Here is a 19972-nt window from a genome sequence, read left to right as displayed (position 1 = left end):
AAACCCTTAAATGTATAAAATAATCACATTTAATGTGTTTTAAAAAATTGCTACCATTTTTACAATCAACAGCTGTTACTGATTTTAATAAATTTATTTACACACTATCAGTCTTTGAAAACATACTCCAGTTCCCGTTTTCATTTATATAGAAGTGTGTACAAGTCAAACAGTCTGTTTCTATTTATAAATAACTTATTGACGACCTTTAAAAATATTCTATTATCTATAACGTAAGTATCTATACATTTTAACGTTTATTATCTATTACGTAAGTATTTATACATTTTAACGTTTATTTATAGAACACCCTGTATTTTGCATAATGGTAAAAAACAGTAAATTATTGTTATTTTGATTTAACAATGTTTACATTAATAAAAAATACAAGATCCTTTGTAAAAGGTATATTTAAAAGACCCCAATAAGGATTACATCACAAAACAAAACGTTTTCGGATAAATAGGTAATCCATCATCAGTGTTAAGCCCTAAAATAGTAAAGTATAACCTAATTAATAATAGACAATGTTATAAAAGTTGACTAAGGTTAAGAATTGACAGAGGCCATACTTACAATAGCATGCATGTGTGAGCCACCTAAAAGTTATGGGTGAAAACCTTTTAAAAGTTTCAAGATCTTAAATGATACTACATATTATTATTATTACAGATGGATGTTGCAAATATTCCTGGATATAACCCAAGGCAACACAGGACTCTAACCCGCGTGGATGTGATATGCAAGGAATGAACCTTACATATTGAAAATTGAATGTTGAGTGTGTTCAATATGTGAGATTCATTCCTTGCATATCACATCCACGTGGGTTAGAGTCATGAATATTTGCAACATCCATCTGTAATAATAATAATAATAATATGTAGTAATATATTTAAGAACTTATTTTCAGATGCAGGCTGAGACATCTACTCTACACCGCGCAATTTGCGCAGTAGATGACACAACACCGATCAAACTGAGGGAACCAGAAATGCGCATAAACCACCTTACTAAGGACGAAAAACTGCGCACCTGGATGGGTAAACCTCTGCACGGGCGACATCCCAATGAGGTTAGCCAAGACTATGTCGACAATACAGCGTCGAACTCTTGGTTGACATCAGGAAAGATGTTCCCTGAAACGGAGGGTTCATTACTGGCCATTCAGGATCAGGTTATACCAACCAGAAATTACCTGAAATATATCGTCAAAGACCCGCAGGTTCAAAACGACAGATGCCGATATGGATGTCAAGCCCAAGAAACCATCCAACATATTACAGGGGGCTGCCAGGTATTTGCTGCAACTGAATACAAGGAACGGCATGACGCAGTGGGAAAAATCCTTCATCAAGAGATAGCTAACAAGCTGGGACTTCTCCAAACGGACCATCTCCCATATTATCAATACGTTCCTGAGAGTATGCTTGAGGATGGCAACTACAAGCTATACTGGGACCGCAGTGTGCTCACAGACCAAACAGTGGCACATAATAGACCAGATCTCGTACTAGTTAATAAATTAACAAGACAAACAACACTAATTGATGTGGCGATACCTAACAACAATAATCTACGTAGTAAATTTACTGAAAAGATCGCCAAGTATAGAGATCTGGAAATTCAAATACGGAGACAATGGAGAATGCAAAGTACCCAGACGATACCTATTGTTATGTCTACTACTGGAGTCATTCCGAAGACCCTCCTCGAAAGCATAAAAAAGCTGGGTCTCAATGAACATATTTATAAGACCATGCAGAAAGCTGTACTACTTGCGACGGCCAGAAGTGTAAGAAAATTTTTGGGAGATACACCTGCATTCCAAGTCACCTAGGGCTCGATAACACAGAAAGAGTCCCGCCAGAGCTCAATCCTTTTGATACCGTAGGTATCTGGGATGAGTCAATTTTCCCCTCAGAGGGAGTGTGAGTCGTATGGCTAAATCTGGATAATATGTAGTATCATTTAAGATCTTGAAACCTGTAAAGGGTTTTCACCCATAACTTTTTAGTGGCTCACGCATGCATGCTATTGTAAGTATGGCCTCTGTCAATTTTTAACCTTAATCAACTTTTATAACATTGTCTATTATTAATTAGGTTATACTTACTATTTTAGGGCTTAACACTGATGATGGATTACCTATTAATCCGAAAACGTTTTGTTTTGTGATGTAACCCTTATTGGGGTCTTTTAAATATACCTTTTACAAAGGATCGTGTATTTTTTGTGATTTTTGGTATACAGCCAGCTACAGGAATTTTATTTTCCTTGTGGATGTTTACATTAATAATTTGGCTTATATTTGACAGTTGACAGTTATAATGTACCTACTTGTTAATTTTAGTTCTCTAATAAATTTTGTTAGTTAGTTATATAATTACATTATTTAAAAATGAAAAAATGACTTGTTATTTGAAGAAGGTGAAAAAATCATATGTATAACATAGGAGTAAAATGCCTTATTCCTCCCTTGAACGATTACTGCCCTCCGCTACCCGTCGGGCAATAAACTTCATTCTCGGGAGGAAAAGTGGCACTTTCCTCCCTTGTTATACAAATAGCTATTGTTACTGCGATCAGGGTATTTTTTATAAATAATTGTGAATTCTGTTTATTATAGGTGCATATTTAATACTTAAAATGAAAAAAAATATATAGAATTTATTAAAAGTTTTATTTTTATATTTTTGTACTTTTTTCATCACAATCATAAAATTATTTATGTAACTGTAATTTCAGATGGGTGGTATCCATTTTCGTCAGCAGTGTAGGTCCATCTTACACGTTTGCCTTCATGGTTAACATATTCAACAACACCTTGTACTGCAACTGATGCATGTTCCTCGTCAATTCTTCTTATTTGTGCTTCTTCGCTTCTTTGAACTTCTTCGTTACCGTGACTTGTGTGGTATCTAAAATAAACTTATGTTAATAGAACTGTTAACCGAATAGGTAATACGAAAATCAACATAAAGAAAACGCAATAATCGAAGCCTTGGAATAAAGGACGCAGAAAAAGAATCCACATTTCTCGATTAGGTATATTAAAACATACCAAGAATTTAAATAGCTAGGGACAGTGATAGCAAAGAAAGGAACATGGAAACGGGACATACAGCAGAAAACACAGCTCATTATCTTTGGTCTTCTAAAATTAGTTTACGAATAAAAATAATAATCTACGCGTTAAAAATCTATGTACGTTCAAACTATAGAACTAGTTTTAAGGTACGGATCTGAATGTTAACAAATAAAGATGAAAGAGAAAAAAAACTGTAAGTAGTAGAAATGGACTATCTAAAGAGAGCATGTCATATATCCAGATTCCAGACTTCATCATATCCAAAATGAAGAAGTAAGAAGGGGAATAGGAAGGATTTATATTACCTGTAGATGCAATAGAATCCAAAGATTTTTATGGTATAGACATGTAATGCGAATGAAAGATAAACGATGGCCAAAACAGGCCTTGAACTGTATGTTCCATGAAAAAGAAGAAAGAGAGGAAGAAGAACAGAATGGAGAGAATTAATCAGAGGAATAATTCGAGATAGAGTCATAAATTCCCCAGGAGGAAGGGATCGACCTAAAAAGGTGAAGATTGAAATGCGGAATGCGGCAGAGGCTGTAGGACCCCCATAGATAGATAATCGAACTACACAGTTTAATAATCAATAATTAAAATGTGCTTAATATAAGGCTTAAATTAAATAAGGGTTTCTACAGCCTCTGCCGCATTCCGCATTTTAATATTCACCTTCTTTAGTCGGTCCCTTCCTACTCATTTATGACGCTATCTCGCATTATTCCTCTGATTCATTCTCTCCATTCTGATCTTTATCAATCTATATCAATTGTTGATAAGGTTTCTTACCCAAATTTGTAACCTTGTTCGGGATCTTGTTCTGATTCATAGTGTAAAATTCTCGATTCCTGACCATTGTGGTAGTTGGTAGAATGTTTTTCATAATTATTGTACTCATTGCTTGTTTTGTGAGTGACTGGTCTGTCAAGATGTTGGCCGAAACCTGCTGATCGTTGACCAACTAATGATGACGGTTGTGAGTTTGGTTCTGCATGTTGGTTATGTTGTCCAAAATGAGCGGGGTGTTGGGGTTGTTGATTTGGTTGATTTGGTCTGTCAAGATGTTGACCGAAACCTGCTGATTGTTGTGAGTTTGGTTGATTTGGTCTGTCAAGATGTTGACCGAAACCTGCTGATTGTTGTGAGTTTGGTTGATTTGGTCTGTCAAGATGTTCGCCGAAACCTGCTGATCGTTTACCAACTAATGATGATGGTTGTGAGTTTGGTTCTGCATGTTGGTTATGTTCAACTGGAACAACAGCAGCTGAAGCAGCGGCTATGAGAAACACAGAAGCGATTACCTAAAAACAAACGTTTTGTTTTAAATATATTTTTAAAGTTTTTTAGTAAATGATAGACAATTACCAAATATCAAAAAATAGTATATATGTATAACCATCCTGTTAATATTTCTAGAATTTTTTAAGAAGAATGAAGAATCAAGAAGCACAAACCGGTAATAAACGTTATATGATTAGTCAAGTTAAATATAGCGGTAAATACATATCTTACAAGATTGTTTATTAAATTCGCCCACTACAATAACAATGTACCAAGGAATATAACCAGTAAGATTAAATGTAATATTTAGATAAAAAGTAACAGTCTATTTGACCATAAATGTAAAAACTTTATAGACAATATCTGTTGACCACAATGAACAAAACTAGTCAAATTTATGTAGATGAGGAATCAGTTTGGATTGTTTCGTGTTAAATGGATCTGTATACTAACTCAATTAAGGGACCGCAGACGTTTTGATTTAATAAGCGTCTCTTTGTAAAAACAATTAAGTCGACTTTACTAAGTAACAAGACATTTACTCAACTCACTTACACTATAATCTGATAGCGACTGTCTAAATGATTTGTATCTAATTAAATGATTAATTAATGAATAATATATTTATTATCTATTAATATCGGGTTGCTTTGCTGTCAAATCAGTTGCAAGTGCACACCATTTAGATTGCATGGATATACCATGCGAGCAAAGTATTCTTAACCAGCATCAATGAAAGACTAAAATCAATTCTCCTACCACAAACCTTATAACGTATGCTGATGACATGGTTATATTGGTGTTTTCACCAGACGAACTTTAACAAATTATGAATAAGCTAAATATAAGGAATGTGGTTTGAAAATAAATATACAAAAAACCAAAGTAATGATTATCGATTAAAACCTAGATAAGAAACATAGCAGGTTACGAAGTGTTCAGACAATTTAATTACTTAGGCACAGTCATAAATCAAGATGTATTCATGTGTTTCATAGATTATAACAAGGCCTTTGATAAAGCGCGGCATGATCATCTAATCAGACCCCTGGCAGAAAAGAATTTAGATAAACGAGACATCCGACTAATAGCAAATATGTATTACAATCAGAAAGCAGTAGTGAGAGTAGAGAATAATACCACTGAAGAAATTGAAATAAAGCGAGGTGTGAGACAAGGGTGTATACTGTCACCAATCCTATTTAATCTCTATTCCGAAGACGTAATGAATAGAACACTCTCTGAGCAATCCATAGGTATTAAAATAAATGGTCTTAGATTAAACAATCTGAGATATGCCGACGACACCGTTTTTGAATCGCAGACACACTTGAAGAGCTAAAGACATTGGTGAATAAGATAGCAGACTGCAGCGATAAATATGGACTCTCTTTGAACATAAAGAAAACTAAAATTATGGTAATATCGAAATCAACACGAAATGTCCAAAATTTATATTTACACAATGAAATTAATGATCGAGTTAGCAAATACAAATATTTAAGCACTTTAATAAATGAAGACAACGATAGGTCAGCAGAAATCAAAATAAGAATAGAAAAAGCCAGATCCATATTCACTAAAATGAAGAGAGTGTTCTGTGGAAGAGATTTGAGCTTTGAAATGAAACTTCGCCTGATGAGATGTACGTACTTTCTGTGCTGTTCTACGGAATGGAGTCATGGACGCTGAAAAAGATTGATACCAAAAAATTAGAGGCATTTGAACTGTGGATGTATCGCAGAATCTTGAGAATATCATGGACAGAGAGAGTCACAAACGTCGAGATCTTGAGAAGAATGAATAAAGAAAAGGAAGTCATATTTACGATCAAAAAACGAAAACTTCAATACTTGGGACACATTACAAGAGGCGAAAGATATGAACTGCTTCGAATAATTATGCAGGGGAAGATAGCAGGAAAAAGGTCCATAGGAAGAAGACGAAACTCCTGGCTAAAAAATCTACGGCAATGGTATAGCTGTAGCAACAACGAATTGTTTCGGTCAGCAGTTTCGAAAATACGTATGGCCCTGATGATCACCAACCTTTGGAACGAAGATGGTATTTGAAGAAGAAGAAGTCATCAACATTAGAGAGCTACAGTCAAATTCACAAAAATACCTAAAGAAGAAAACTAACGCTACAAAAAACACAATGTTGCACCTTGTTTGTGCATTCATATTTCCTATCGCCACCTAGGTTTCCGAAACATGGACCATCAGAAATGCCGACCAGAGCGTCTAATATAATTTAAAATGTGGGTCTATCGTAGAATGTTGTACGTACCATGGACCACATATCGCACAAATAGTTCAATACTAGGAGAAGTTAACATAACAACCAGACTCACCAGAATTATCAACCGGAATATAAAGAGATAATTTAGACATATAACGAGAAGACGAGAATGCATGGAACAAATGATAGTTGAAGGCAATGTAGCGGGCAAAAGATACAGAGGAAGATCTCCAGCACAGTAGTCGGACGAAATAAAGGACATGACATGTAGTCCGTTCTTTAACGGTAAAATATTGCAAAACCTCTAAATTTTAAAGAACCGCTTGGATTGACATGAAATTTCGCATACGCATAGCTAACAAGTCAAAGAAAAAAAGTGATATTGTGCCGATATGTGCTTTTACCGTGGGGGTGGTTTTCACCCCCTCTTGGGGGTGGAAAAATATTCGTCCAAAGAAAGTCGGGAAATGGATAAACTGGCTAATTTTAAGTAACTTTTCTTCTATAGAGCTTTTTCACTAAGTCAATACTTTTCGAGTTATTTGACAGTGAATATGTTCATTTTTTCAACAAAATAACCACGCTTTTAGACGGTTTTTCGTAAATAACTCAAATAGTAAGTATTTTGTCGAAAAACATTCTTAGCAAAAATATAGCCTGTAAAAAAATGAAAAAAATGGTGTATATATCACGTCTCTACACCTAGTAAAAGCAGAGTTATAGCTAATGAAAAATAGGTTCATATTCGTCAAATTCCAAATGGAATACTTTAACGTGAAATAACCAAAAATTAAACACATTTCGGAGAAAATTCATTAAAATTTATTTAAAGTGTTTAAAAAAAGCTTCATTTTTGTTTTATAAAAAAAATTTCTAACATCAAAATTAAACAAGTTACGCTCAAAATAAAGTTAGTCCCTTTTGGTTTTGGTAAAAAAATCGAGAAAATCACCCCCTAATTAGTATCTTAAATGAACTTAATTGTTACGACTTCACAAGTTTCTTGACTCGTGTATATATTGTTTATATGATCTGTAAGTTTCATCGGTTCAAAGTCCTTATTATTGAAAGGGCTGTAGTTAAAAGGGGTTGAACGAGTCACTGATCACGAATTATATGCAAATTTAGAAACACCAAATCTTGATCAATTTTTGTCTAACAGAAAAACAAAAAAGTACATGATATTCAGAAAAGTAAATCTGACTCTTTTTGTTTTTCGAGATTTTTGGTATCTCTAAAAATTTTTAAGTTATTTTGAAAAAAAAAAACATATTTTTCAAAATTTAAATTTTTAAAAATTTTACTTTGAAACCAATTTTTTTCAAAAATAAGCACTTTGACTCTATCAAACTTACAGATCATATAAACACAACATAAGTAAAATAATTTGTGGAGCGGTAACGATTAATTTCATTTAAGTTGCTAATTAGGGGGTGGTCTTCCCGATTTTTTTTTGCGAAAACAAAAGGAACCAACTTTATTTTGAGCGTAACTTGCTTAAATTTAATTCTAGAAACTTTTTGTAAAAACAGAAATAAACATTTTTTTAAACACTTTAAAAAAGTTATAATGGGTTTTCCCCAAAAAGTGCTTAATTTTTTGGATATTTCACGTCGAAATATTCTATTTGAAATTTGGTGAATATGAATCTAATTGATGGATTCGACCGTTACTTGATGGAAGTTCATTTTATCTAACAATAAAACACGAAAACGTTTGTTTTCTATACTTCCACAAAATTTATTATATCTAAGTGACTACAGCTGTTTCGGCGGAGTTACTTGAGAAAGGCACTCCGCCGAAACAGCTGTAGTCACTTAGATATAATAAATTTTGTGGAAGTATAGAAAACAAACGTTTTCGTGTTTTATTGTTAGAGAATATGAATCTATTTTTCATTGGCTATAACTCTGGTTCTACGAGATCCAGAGACCTAAAGCGTCGACCATTTTTTTTTACTTTTTTATGTGCTATATTTTTGCTAAGAACGTTTTTTTTTTCGACAAAATACTTACTTTTTGAGTTATTTGCGAGAAACCGTCCAAAAATGTGGTTATTTTGTTGAAAAATGAACATATTCACTCGCAAATAACTGGAAAAATGTTGACTTGGCGAAAAAGCTCTATGGAACAAAAGTTACTTAAAATTAGTCAGTTTACCCATTTCTGGACTTATTTTGGACATATATTTTTTCACCTTCAAGAGGGCGTGAAAGTCACCCCCAGGGCAAAAGCACACATCGGCACAGTATCACTTTTTTTCTTTGACATGTAAGCTATACGTATGCCAAATTTCATGTCACACCAAGAAGTTCTTTAAAATTTAGAGCAAAAACCGTTAAAGAATGGACAACATGGCTGGTTGCTCATTCTCAGCAAAATTAGTCAAACACATACATGACATGACAGAAATAGTCAAACACATTACATGACTCTACTACATCCTTAGAGCGTGTTCATAGTGCACGCTGGTTTCCGAAGTCAGCACAGAGTCCGTGTGCAAATAATCCTTCGTATTTAAACGGGCCTATCCAAAGTGCAACTGCGCGATGTTATTAGGACTATTTGCACACGGACTCGGCTTTCTGACTCGGAAACCAGCGTGCTCTATGGACGCGCCCTTACGAAGGAGAAAAGCTAGAGGAGAATTGTCCAATTTCTGGTTGAAGTGATAAGATAAAGTATGAAAGGAGTAGCATTAAAGGTACTTGCAAGGACTTTTAGACTGTAGGCTAATAAGCTACATAAGAATTTAAATTCTATTAGTAGGCTATTGATTATGTACTATAGAAAGGAACTACAACGTTAACGGGGTTTTATTATTTCATATGGTCAATGAATCTCTATATATGAAAAAACCGCGGAGTGCTACCATTTAAAGGAGTGCGTTTTTGAGAAATGGGTGAATTAGTCCCTGGGCACAGGTTACATTAGGGCCAGTTCTATGCACTTTTGGTACAAACACGTCTACATAAAAATTGTTCCTGGTTAAATTTCCTATCTAAATATAACTTTTTAAAGTCAAAGGTATTTTTTTTTTACAAAAATATATTCAAAAGAAAAAGCACAAAGAAACCCAAAAGAAAGAAATTTTGTTTTTTGTGCCATAACTTTTGTCCACGGGGATATAGGTATAGACATTGCTTCACAGAAAAAAAACTTACATATTTTGTCTTTAAAACGATGTTTGGTAGAGGTCATTATGATTTATAGTTTTCGAAATATGATTTTTCAAAGTTCGCCACTCACAGCAATTTTGGGCAATTTCCTTGTTATTTCGCAAATATTGTTCTGTAACTTTTTTCTACGTAACTTTAGGCATATGCAATGGTACATGTAAGAGGAATAGAAATCAATTACCTTTAAAATATTTTACTGTGTAATGTTGTACGACTTCTTTTAAAGAGGTTATCTTTTTCAAGACTATACGTTTAACGAGTTTTTATATTTTTTACGATTATTTTGTAAATTCCCATTATAACTTTTTTTTCTACATTTAGGTATATATTATATAATAAAAAAGAAAGCTTATTCTGTTTGCTTTAAAATGGTGTATTATAAAAAATTCTAGGATTATTTTTGAATAAGCTATGCTTTTTCAAAATGTAATAAGTACTTGCAACGATTCTTGAATTTAGGATTATTTTTAAATTCCTCATTATAACTTTGTTATGTGATTGTGTGTTATGATTGAATCTTATTTTTTATAGGTAATACTTTGGATCCACTTGACTCGGCCGGGCAAACTTCAAAATATGGATTAATTCCAATATTTACTGTCAAAGCTCCTGCACCACAAGCTTTGCTTGAAAAAATAACATGTAAATGTACCAAATGATGTACAAAAAACTGCGGTTGTAGGAAGATAGGAATTAGTTGTTCAATATTCTGCAAAGGGTGCATGTGCATGGGTACTAATTGTGGTATGATAACTGAGGTATCAGAGGAAGATATTGAAGCTAATGCTAACGAACAGATGGACTTTAATTTTGAAAATTTTTAAATGTCAACGTTAAAATAATTTTAACTAAAGTGATGTTTTCTAAGACTAATGTTTATGTAATTTTTGTAAAAGAAATAATTTTAAATAATACAGGTAAAAAAATATCAAAGAATCACTCGGTTTCCATTACACATTTAAATATAGATGATACACCATTTTAAAGAACAGAAAGTAAGCCCTCTTTATTGAGCAATATATAGTATATTCATGTACTAGAAAAAAAAAGTTATAATGGGAAATTTCAAAAATAATCGTAAAAAATGTAAAAAATAATATTGTTTTATATTAGGTATTATATAATATATACTATATAATATAATATATTATATATACTATATATAATATAACATTATATAATAATATTACTTTATTTTTATATTATATTAGAAAAATCGTTAAAAGTATAAAACCTTGAAAAACCATAATCCCTTTAAAAGAAGAAAATATAATTTAATAGAAGAAAGAACGTTATACAGTAGGCCATTTTAAAGGTAATTATTTTTCTATTCCTATTACGTGTACCATTGTATATACCTAAAGTTACGTAGAAAAAAGTTACAGAACAATATTTGCGAAATAACAAGGAAATTGCTGTGAGTGGCGAATTTTGAAAAGTCATATTTAGAAAACTATAAATCCTAATTACCTGTACTAAACAAGATTTTAAAGAAGAAATATGCAGGTTTTTTTTTGTAAAGCAATGTCTATACCTATATCCTCGTGGACAAAAGTTATGGGACAAAAAACAAAATTTCTTTCTTTTGGGTTTCTTTGTGTTTTTTCTTTTGAATATATTTTTGTAAAAAAAAGTATCATTGACTTTAAAAAGTGATATTTAGATAGGAAATTTAACCAGAAATAATTTTTATGTAGATATGTTTGTACCAAAAGTGCATAGAAATCACCCTAATGTAACCTGTGCCCAGGGACTAATTCACCCATTTCTCAAAAACGCACCCCTTTAAATGGTAGCACTCCGCGGTTTTTTCATATATAGATGTCCATTGACCATATGAAATAATAAAACCCCGTTAACGTTGTAGTTCCTTTTAGCTATCTTATTTTGAATATAATCAATAGCCTATAGTCACTGAAGGTGGATATGAGCTATTACCTTCGATTTCGTTGAACCTGCATAGATTTGCTGGAAAATTGGTCAGTGGTTAGAGGATATCTCAAGGAACAAAGGTGGCATGGTGCCAACTTTCGTTTTTACCTGGGGGTGGGTGCCACCCCTTCTCGGGGATGAAAATTATTTTATTAAAAATAATCCCATAATTCGATAGAGGGACAAATTCTAAGCAAAATTTGTTATATAAAGTTATTAAAATAAATCAAAACTTTTTGAGTTATTAAAGATCAAAGATTCTAATTTTTCGTGGGAAAAATGCATGTTTTGACCAATTTTTCATAAACAACTCAAAAACTATAACTTTTTACAAAAAGTTATTATTACCAAAATTTAAGCTGATAAAAAATGAAATAAACGCTCACTAAAAAAAATTTTAATGTCAACTGAAAGTGAGTTATAGGTAATTGAATGTACTTATATTTTTTTCGGCAAATACCCAAATCTAAGTATTCAAGCTTAAATAACGGGAAAATTATACATTTTATAACATAAACTTATTAAACATTTGTCAAAGTACTTAAAAATTTCTATCCAATGAATCCGAACAAGTTGATACCATTAAAACTTATGCACCAAAAATTTTTCAAAATTTATCTTTAAATTTTTTTCCAAAAAATGTTATTGTTTTTTTTTAAATAACTCTCCGTTAATTTTTAGGATATCAGGTTCATCTAATACCCATTTGAAAGCTAATTTAAATGGAAATTAAACTACGTTGAATTTAATCTTTTAAACCCCTTACTTTTTTAAAAATACAAGGATAAATGGCCCCGGTTACATGGTTCTCGCAGCAAAATTTAAGCTTTAAACGTTTACATCTCGGTTATTTTTTACCCTACATAGTCCAGAAAGCCACTGCGCATCCGCTAGGAAAAATATTCTAATTCGGATTTTTTGCACAATATTACTCAAAAAGGACTCCTTTTAACAAATTTCCATGTTGCCAGGACCAAAAAGTGGTCAAAAATGTTTTAAACGTTTTTTTTTGTTTTTTTCCTAAAATTATATTAAAAAATTATTGCATGGAAAAAAGTTTTTTTAGGTTTTTTGGATCATTCCAAACAGAAAAGGTCTTTAGTGACTTTTTTCTAAAAATGATAGTTTTTGACATATAAGCGATTAAAAATTGAAAAATTGCGAAATCGGCCATTTTTAACCCTCAAAGACTATGTGAAAAACTGAAAATTTAAATGTTGCCAAGGTAGGTAGATATTCTTTAAACATCGATTGATGAAATCCCGAAGAGTTTTTTGCAATACAATATTCAAAACTCCTTTGTTTTTTAATTGCGAATCAAGCGTGCGCGACACTATTTTCCACCGACAGTATGGTGCAAATGAAAGGAATAAATTCGTTATTTCGAAAATCGGCGACTTTAAGGAAAAATCCCGAAACAGGTCGATTTTTATTTTTAAGTTATGATATTGTGGCATATATGGTATACTAGTGACGTCATCCGTCTGGGCGTGATGACGTAATCGATGATTTTTTTAAATGAGAATAGGGGTCGTGTGGTAGCTCGTTTGAAAGGTTCTTCAATTCTCCATCAAGTAATGTAAACATTTACATAATTTTTTATACAGGGTGTCCTTCTACTTCTTTTTTTGTCAAATAATTTAATTTAATAAAATTTTTTTGGACACCCTGTATAAATAATTATGTAAATGTTTATATTACTGAATAGAAAATTGAAGAACCTTTCAAATGAGCTAGCACACGACCCCTATTCTCATTTAAAAAAATCATCGATTACGTCATCACGTCCAGATGGATGACGTCACTAGTATACCATATATGCCACAATATCATAACTTAAAAATAAAAATCGATCTATTTCGGGATTTTTCCTTAAAGTCGCCGGTTTACGAAATAACGAATTTATTCCTTTCATTTGCACCATACTGTCGGTGGAAAATAGTGTCGTGCACGCTTGATTAGAAATTAAAAAACAAATGAGTTTTAAATAATGTATTGTAAGAAACTCTTCGGGATTTCATCAATCGATGTTTAAAGAATATCTACCTACCTTGGCAACATTCAAATTTTCAGCTTTTCACATAGTTTTTGAGGGTTAAAAATGGCCGATTTCGCAATTTTTCAATTTTTAATCGCTTATATGTCAAAAACTATCATTTTTAGAGAAAAGTCACTAAAGACCTTTTCTCTTTGGAATGATCCAAAAAACCTAAAAAACTTTTTTCCGTGAAAAAAAAATAATTTTAGGAAAAAAACAGAAAAAAAACGTTTAAAAAATTTTTGACCACTTTTTGGTCCTGGCAACATGCAAATTTGTTAAAAGGAGTCCTTTTTGAGTAAGATTGTGCAAAGAATCCGAATTAGAATATTTTTCCTAGCGGATGCGCAGTGGCTTTCTGGACTAACAGAAATAATAAACAAGGTAAAATATTTAATACAGAAAGAACTAAAATTTTGTTATATATCATTTTTTACGTGTATTTAGTATTTTTGGAGTTATTATCAAAAGAAAATGAAAATTACGATCATTTTAAAAATTCTGATTTTTTTAAATCATACCTTTTTTCCAAAAATTTTTATTCTGAACCGGTCAAAATTGTTGTAATCATTACTTATCCTAGTATAAAAAAATTATTTTAAGGATTACTATCAATTTTAACTTTTGTGGAAATGGCGTATGTTTTATTTTTTACTTTTTCCTAAAAAATTCGAAAGGGTTCTCTTATTTTCATCATAACTTACTTAATTTTAACGCTACTAACTTCTTCTGCAGCTCAATTGATAGAGAATCCGAAGTGCTTTGACAAACATGTTATAAGTATATTTTATAAAATGCATCGTTTTCCCGTTATTTAAGCTTGAATACTTAGATTTTAGTCCTCTTCGAAAAAAATTTACATTCAATTACCCATAACACACTTTGACTTAACATCAGTTTAGTTCTTTAAGTGAGGAGTGTATTCAATTTTTTATTGTTTTCAATTTTGGTAATAATAACTTTTTTGTAAAAACTTATAGTTTTTGAGTTATACGTGAAAAACAGATTTAAAGCATAAATTTTTTTACGAAAAAATAAAATCTTTGATCCTCAGTAACTCAAAAAGCATTGATTTATATTAATAACTTTATATAACAAATGTCGCTTAGAATTTGTCCTTATATCGATTTATGGTATTACTTTTGATATAATAATTTTCACCCCCGAGAAGGGGTGGCTTACACCCCCCAAGGTAAAAGCGCAAGTTTGGATCATGTACCTTTGTTGCTTGAGGTATCCTCTAACTACTCACCAATTTTTATGAAAATCGATGGAGGTTCAACCACATCGGAGGTGAAAACCTTCAGTGACTCCACTATATAACATTTAATAAATGAAAATAATTAAAACAAGGACAAAATATACAATTTGATCAGAAACAGTTATTACATTTAAATAAAATTTGTAAAACTTACCAACTTCATGACTTGAGCTACACACTGAACTTGCTAACTCTATGTCAAGACAATCCTTAGTACCTGTATATATACAGAAGAAGAGAAGCGAAATTTACATTTATATTTTATCATCATCAAAAATCCATGCCCAAAATAGCAACAATAATTTTAAGAACCCCAACGTTATGACGGTTTATTTTTGACATCTTATTGTGATTATGTAATAGAAGAAGAAAAGGTGAAGGTTGTTGTGAATGAAGAGAATGCTGGACAATGTATATTACATTCTTATTATCATCCGTTAATTAATTCAAAATATTTCCGACTTCCATCTAAAAATAAGAAGTAAATACATAATTCTTACCCAATTAACATAACTGATTGCAAAACTATCTATTTTTAAGAATGAGTGTATTTTAGTACCTTCTTTGACATACCTAGTAGATTAGGGAGTTCAAACGCTAAAAACAAAGAAATATGACAACAAACCAGTGTTTGTACCTACTATGAACTACATATCGCTCATTAAATGCAACAATGTCATATCTCAAAAAACTTACTTTCGAGAAAATTCAATTTTAAGTTTTGGATGCTGCTAAAAAAATTTTTAATTTATTGAAAAAAAAAATGCTTAAAACCATTAGACAATGTGATTGTTTTGTCTAAGAATCAATTGAAAAAAAAAAGAGTTTTTTAATTTTAAGGGTTAATAAGATCAAATTATTAAAATATGTTCCATTTTGTGACGTTATTGTCACTTAAATGCATTTGTAAAAGAGGTACAAATTGAAATATGATGATCTTGTCATTATTTAAACACAGTTTTTGGCAAATAATTTTAATATGTCAACTTGTTAAAAACAAGAAGTTACAAAATAAGAAAACTACAAATAAAAATACAGTTCAAGAAACATTAATAAAATATTTTGGCTTAGATATTTTAATGAAAATACGCATGTTTCGCAAAGGTCTTTCTTGGGTGTAAAGAAAGAAATATTAAATTCTTTGACAAAAACTTCATGGAAAATTGCGTAACTTGCAAAAGCTCTATTTCTTTGTTTACAGATTTCAATACAGTCTCTATGAATATCTGCCAATGAGCGGCTACCATCAATAAATATTCGGGATGTATTGGCGCGAGTAATAACTTTCAATTCTTGGGATTGATGTTATGTGCTGTCTAATATCTTCCCGAATTTCTGGATTTAGCGATTTCTGGTTTCCGTGTCTTCCACATTTGTCCGAATCAAGGAGGACCTCTAAAACTTTATTCCGTTTTTCTTGCACCGTTTTTATTATGCGATCAGGTATGTCCAAAGTATTTGCAAAAAATACTTTGCAAACTCGAATCTACTTACCTTCTTTTACAAAATAGTACGCGTTGCTTTTGTCTCTGGGTTTTCTTGTACCTCCGACACGAATATACCGATATTGGGGTACAACTGGTACCAACAGTTTGTTAATATACTCTCTCTGTTTTTGAAATTCACTGAGTGACCAATAGCTTAAAAAAATCTGTATTCCCTCCTCTTCGGTAAATTTAGATGGACACTTGAGTTTACAATCTTTGCACGGATACCTTACTTGTCTTTTTTGTCTCATCTTTTTGTTTTTTGAATGAGTTTGGTAGGCTTCACCACAACTTCTCATTTTTTTTTGTAAGATTTCTCTTCCAGTTTTTAGTATTCCGTTGACGTTTCTTGCCTTTCTTTGGGGGTGTAACAAGAATAGGAATGTCTTGGTTTGCTGATAAGGTTTGATTAGGCTCATTATTACCGTCGTCGTGGTTTTCTTTATCACACTCTTCTGATTCTTCATCACTCTTTGGTACATAGTTATGATCGTTAATTATGTCTTCACAATCTTCAGAGGACGAAGAAGAGCTACTACTACTGGAAGACCTACTAGAACACCTACTACAACAGCTGCTTGAAGATGATGAAGAACTTGTTGACTTAGAAACTCCAGGAACAGCTATATTCTTATCACCTGTAAAAAATAATTATCTTCAAACACTATTAACTTCCAAAATCATACCATTTTTGAATTTTTTTTCCATTTTTTAATTTTATATGGGAGTGACTAGGTGTCAAATAAAATACACCATTAAATCTTATACTGTTTTTTCCATATTATAACATAAAATACGTAGGCAAACTATATTTTTTTTTATTTTAATGTTTCAGAACTAATTTTTTTATAAAAATATTTTTCCTTGTAGCACCAATATTTCTAAACCGCAACGCCGCGCCCCCTCACATTTTTCCAAAAGCTGGAACAGCCACTGAAAAAATACTTACCTAGTGTACTTGAAGATTCTTGATTTTTTACAAAAAAAACTCATTGTCCATCTCTGAAACGTTTGTTTCATATTCTTGTTTGTTTGGTTGTTCATCATTGTCGAGCATATTCTTTGGGGTACCATTTTCACATTCAAAAACAGAAACTGTGTAGTCAGACATAATATACTGTTCGGTCGATGCATCCTCATTGGTAGATTGCTGCTGCTTTAAAAGCTGCTGAATCTTTTTTAAGCGAAATTTAGGACATTATTACGTTGAAAGCCTAAAACAGTATATTTTTTAAATTAGATCAAATAAAAAGTATTAGACAAATAAACATAATATGCAATTATTTTTGGTTTTAAATTTAAAAATTAGTAAAATTTAATGTAATCAATTGGTTGCAATCCCAAATGGAGAAAAAAGTTGTGTTTAAAGATTGACCTAACCTTAAATAAATATTATTCCTTTTAAATTTTTAAATAATATTTTGTAACAATAAAGTCATATTGTTTACAAAAACTCAGACACCTCCAGCAAAAAAAATATTAAATTCTTTGTAATAAAGTCTTAAGAAAAAATAATACACCAAACAAATATTTTTTTCAGAACAATAGCGTCATATTTTTAATTATTAAAACCTAAACGTTTATCATTTTTTGGCGAAAAAAGTACTAATTCTAAATAATGCGTTATTGAAATAAAATATTATCAAATAAAAGATCTTACCTTTAGTGAAATATCCTCATAAAACACAATAACACGTTTTTAAACAAAAGCGTAAGCACGTGCCACTTCAACTGACAAACCACAACTGAAATAAAACACTCTTGCGGTAAAAATTTAGACCTCGTCGCAGAAATACTACAATCGTTTGGCGCCATCTCTCAGTTAATTGTTAAGTTACAGATATATCGATCTAACAAAGTAAACTTTATACAATTTACTTTCTGTTAAACCACATAACTCAAAAATTCGATTTTTTGAGATATGACGTTGTTGCATTTAATGAGCGATATTCACAAGGGAAAAATTATGAGATTAGAACAAGGGATTCGACTTAGTAAGTCCTAAGTTTTCACCCAACGCGAATGAAGGTTCTATATTTCAGCTAACTAATTTATAGTAGGGGAGGCTTAGCTACTTTTGCAGTTACTAAAGCGTCATGGGGACCTATTGGGTCGTGCAGATTATGTCCTAAAACCAAAGAAGTTAAGTTTTCCATTTTAGTGGTGATTTTCCACTTTTTGATTTCATTTCCCATTTCCAACAATCGTTTTTTTTTCCAATTAGAGAGCCATGTATCCATAATTCGAAAAAAAAATCGAATAAAAGTTATACATTTCGCCGCTTCGCAAGAACGTAGGCTTAAGTCAAAAAAGACCATTTTAGAGGAGAGGCATTTTAAAATTGTATCGATATGATTGGAATTGATGGAGCAGAGAAGAAAACTGAAAGATAACAAAACAGAATACAAAGAAAAACAGAAACTAATTAAACAAAAAATAAAGGTAGCTAAAGAAAAATGGATGGAGGATAAATGCAAGGAATTAGAAAAGCTGAATGAAAAACATGATACGTTTAATATGTTTAAAAAAGTTAGAGAAGTAGCTGGTCTTTATTATAAGAAAACTCCACATACTATAACCGATTCGTCGGGAAAAATGATAATAGACGAACACGAAATTCGAACTACCTGGTATAATTATATAAATGAACTGTATAATGATGATAGACCCGAAGAACTGGACACTTTAGATGAAGGTGAAGGACCAGAAATACTAAAATCAGAAATACAACATGCTATAAAATTGGCAAAAAACAAGAAAGCCGTTGGTCCCGACAACATACCTACAGAAATGTTAAAGCTCATAAATGAGAAAAACATTGGAATACTAGTCAAACTTTTCAATGATGTTTATTCGACTGGTGATATCCCTGAAGATTGGTTAAAGTCCGAATTCATAAACCTACCAAAAAAACAACGTCCAAAAAACTGTAGCGACTATAGAATGATAAGCCTTATGAGCCACACCTTGAAAATCTTTCTACGTATCATCCACAGTAGAATCAGAGATAAATGTGAAGAAGACCAGGATGAAACACAATTTGGCTTCAGAAATGGACTGGGAACCCGGGACGCGCTCTTTGCACTAAATGTGTTAATGCCGATATCAAAGGAAAGACGTCTTTGCTGTATTTATTGACTATGAGAAGGCCTTTGATCGAGTACAACATCACAAATTAATTAAAATACTAAAGGATAAAGGAGTTGATAGTCAAGATGTACGAATCATAGAAAAATTATACTGGCGTCAAACAGCGACAGCTTGAACAGAAAAATGCAAAATACAAAGAGGCGTCAGACAGGGTTGTATACAGTCCCCACTGTTGTTCAATTTGTATTCAGAAAAAATATTTAAGGAAGCGCTGCATAATTTGGAATGGGGTGTGAAGGTTAATGGAATTTTGATAAATACAATCAGATATGCAGACGATACAGTTATTTTAAGTGATGATATGAATGGA

General features: G+C 31.8%; 1 protein-coding gene and 1 long non-coding RNA gene across 3 annotated transcripts; both read right to left on the bottom strand.

The window, feature by feature from the left end:
- Positions 1 to 2664: 2664 nt before the first annotated feature.
- On the bottom strand, positions 2665 to 15426 carry LOC126879871 (filaggrin-2-like). 2 transcript variants are annotated; one of them, XM_050643184.1, is made up of 4 exons: positions 15180 to 15426; positions 4224 to 4395; positions 3884 to 4169; positions 2665 to 2921 (listed from the first exon to the last, which is right to left on the bottom strand). In XM_050643184.1, the coding sequence occupies exons 1-4, from the start codon at positions 15186 to 15188 to the stop codon at positions 2729 to 2731; spliced, it is 660 nt and encodes a 219-aa protein (XP_050499141.1). In that variant the 5' UTR covers positions 15189 to 15426; the 3' UTR covers positions 2665 to 2728. The 2 variants fall into 2 exon arrangements, with proteins under 2 accessions (XP_050499141.1, XP_050499140.1); XM_050643183.1 differs by having other exon boundaries at positions 3884 to 4395.
- Positions 15427 to 15983: 557 nt separating this feature from the next.
- On the bottom strand, positions 15984 to 18375 carry LOC126879870 (uncharacterized). The gene is made up of 3 exons (XR_007696322.1): positions 18173 to 18375; positions 17462 to 17726; positions 15984 to 17150 (listed from the first exon to the last, which is right to left on the bottom strand). It is a non-coding gene; the product is annotated as an uncharacterized LOC126879870 (long non-coding RNA).
- Between the last annotated feature and the right edge of the window lie 1597 nt (positions 18376 to 19972).

Source organism: Diabrotica virgifera, chromosome 2 (genome assembly GCF_917563875.1).
Source record: "Diabrotica virgifera virgifera chromosome 2, PGI_DIABVI_V3a".
NCBI classification, from domain to species: domain Eukaryota; kingdom Metazoa; phylum Arthropoda; class Insecta; order Coleoptera; family Chrysomelidae; genus Diabrotica; species Diabrotica virgifera.
The sequence above is the reverse complement of the archived record's forward strand: the minus strand, read 5'-3'. Positions and strand labels throughout refer to the sequence as shown.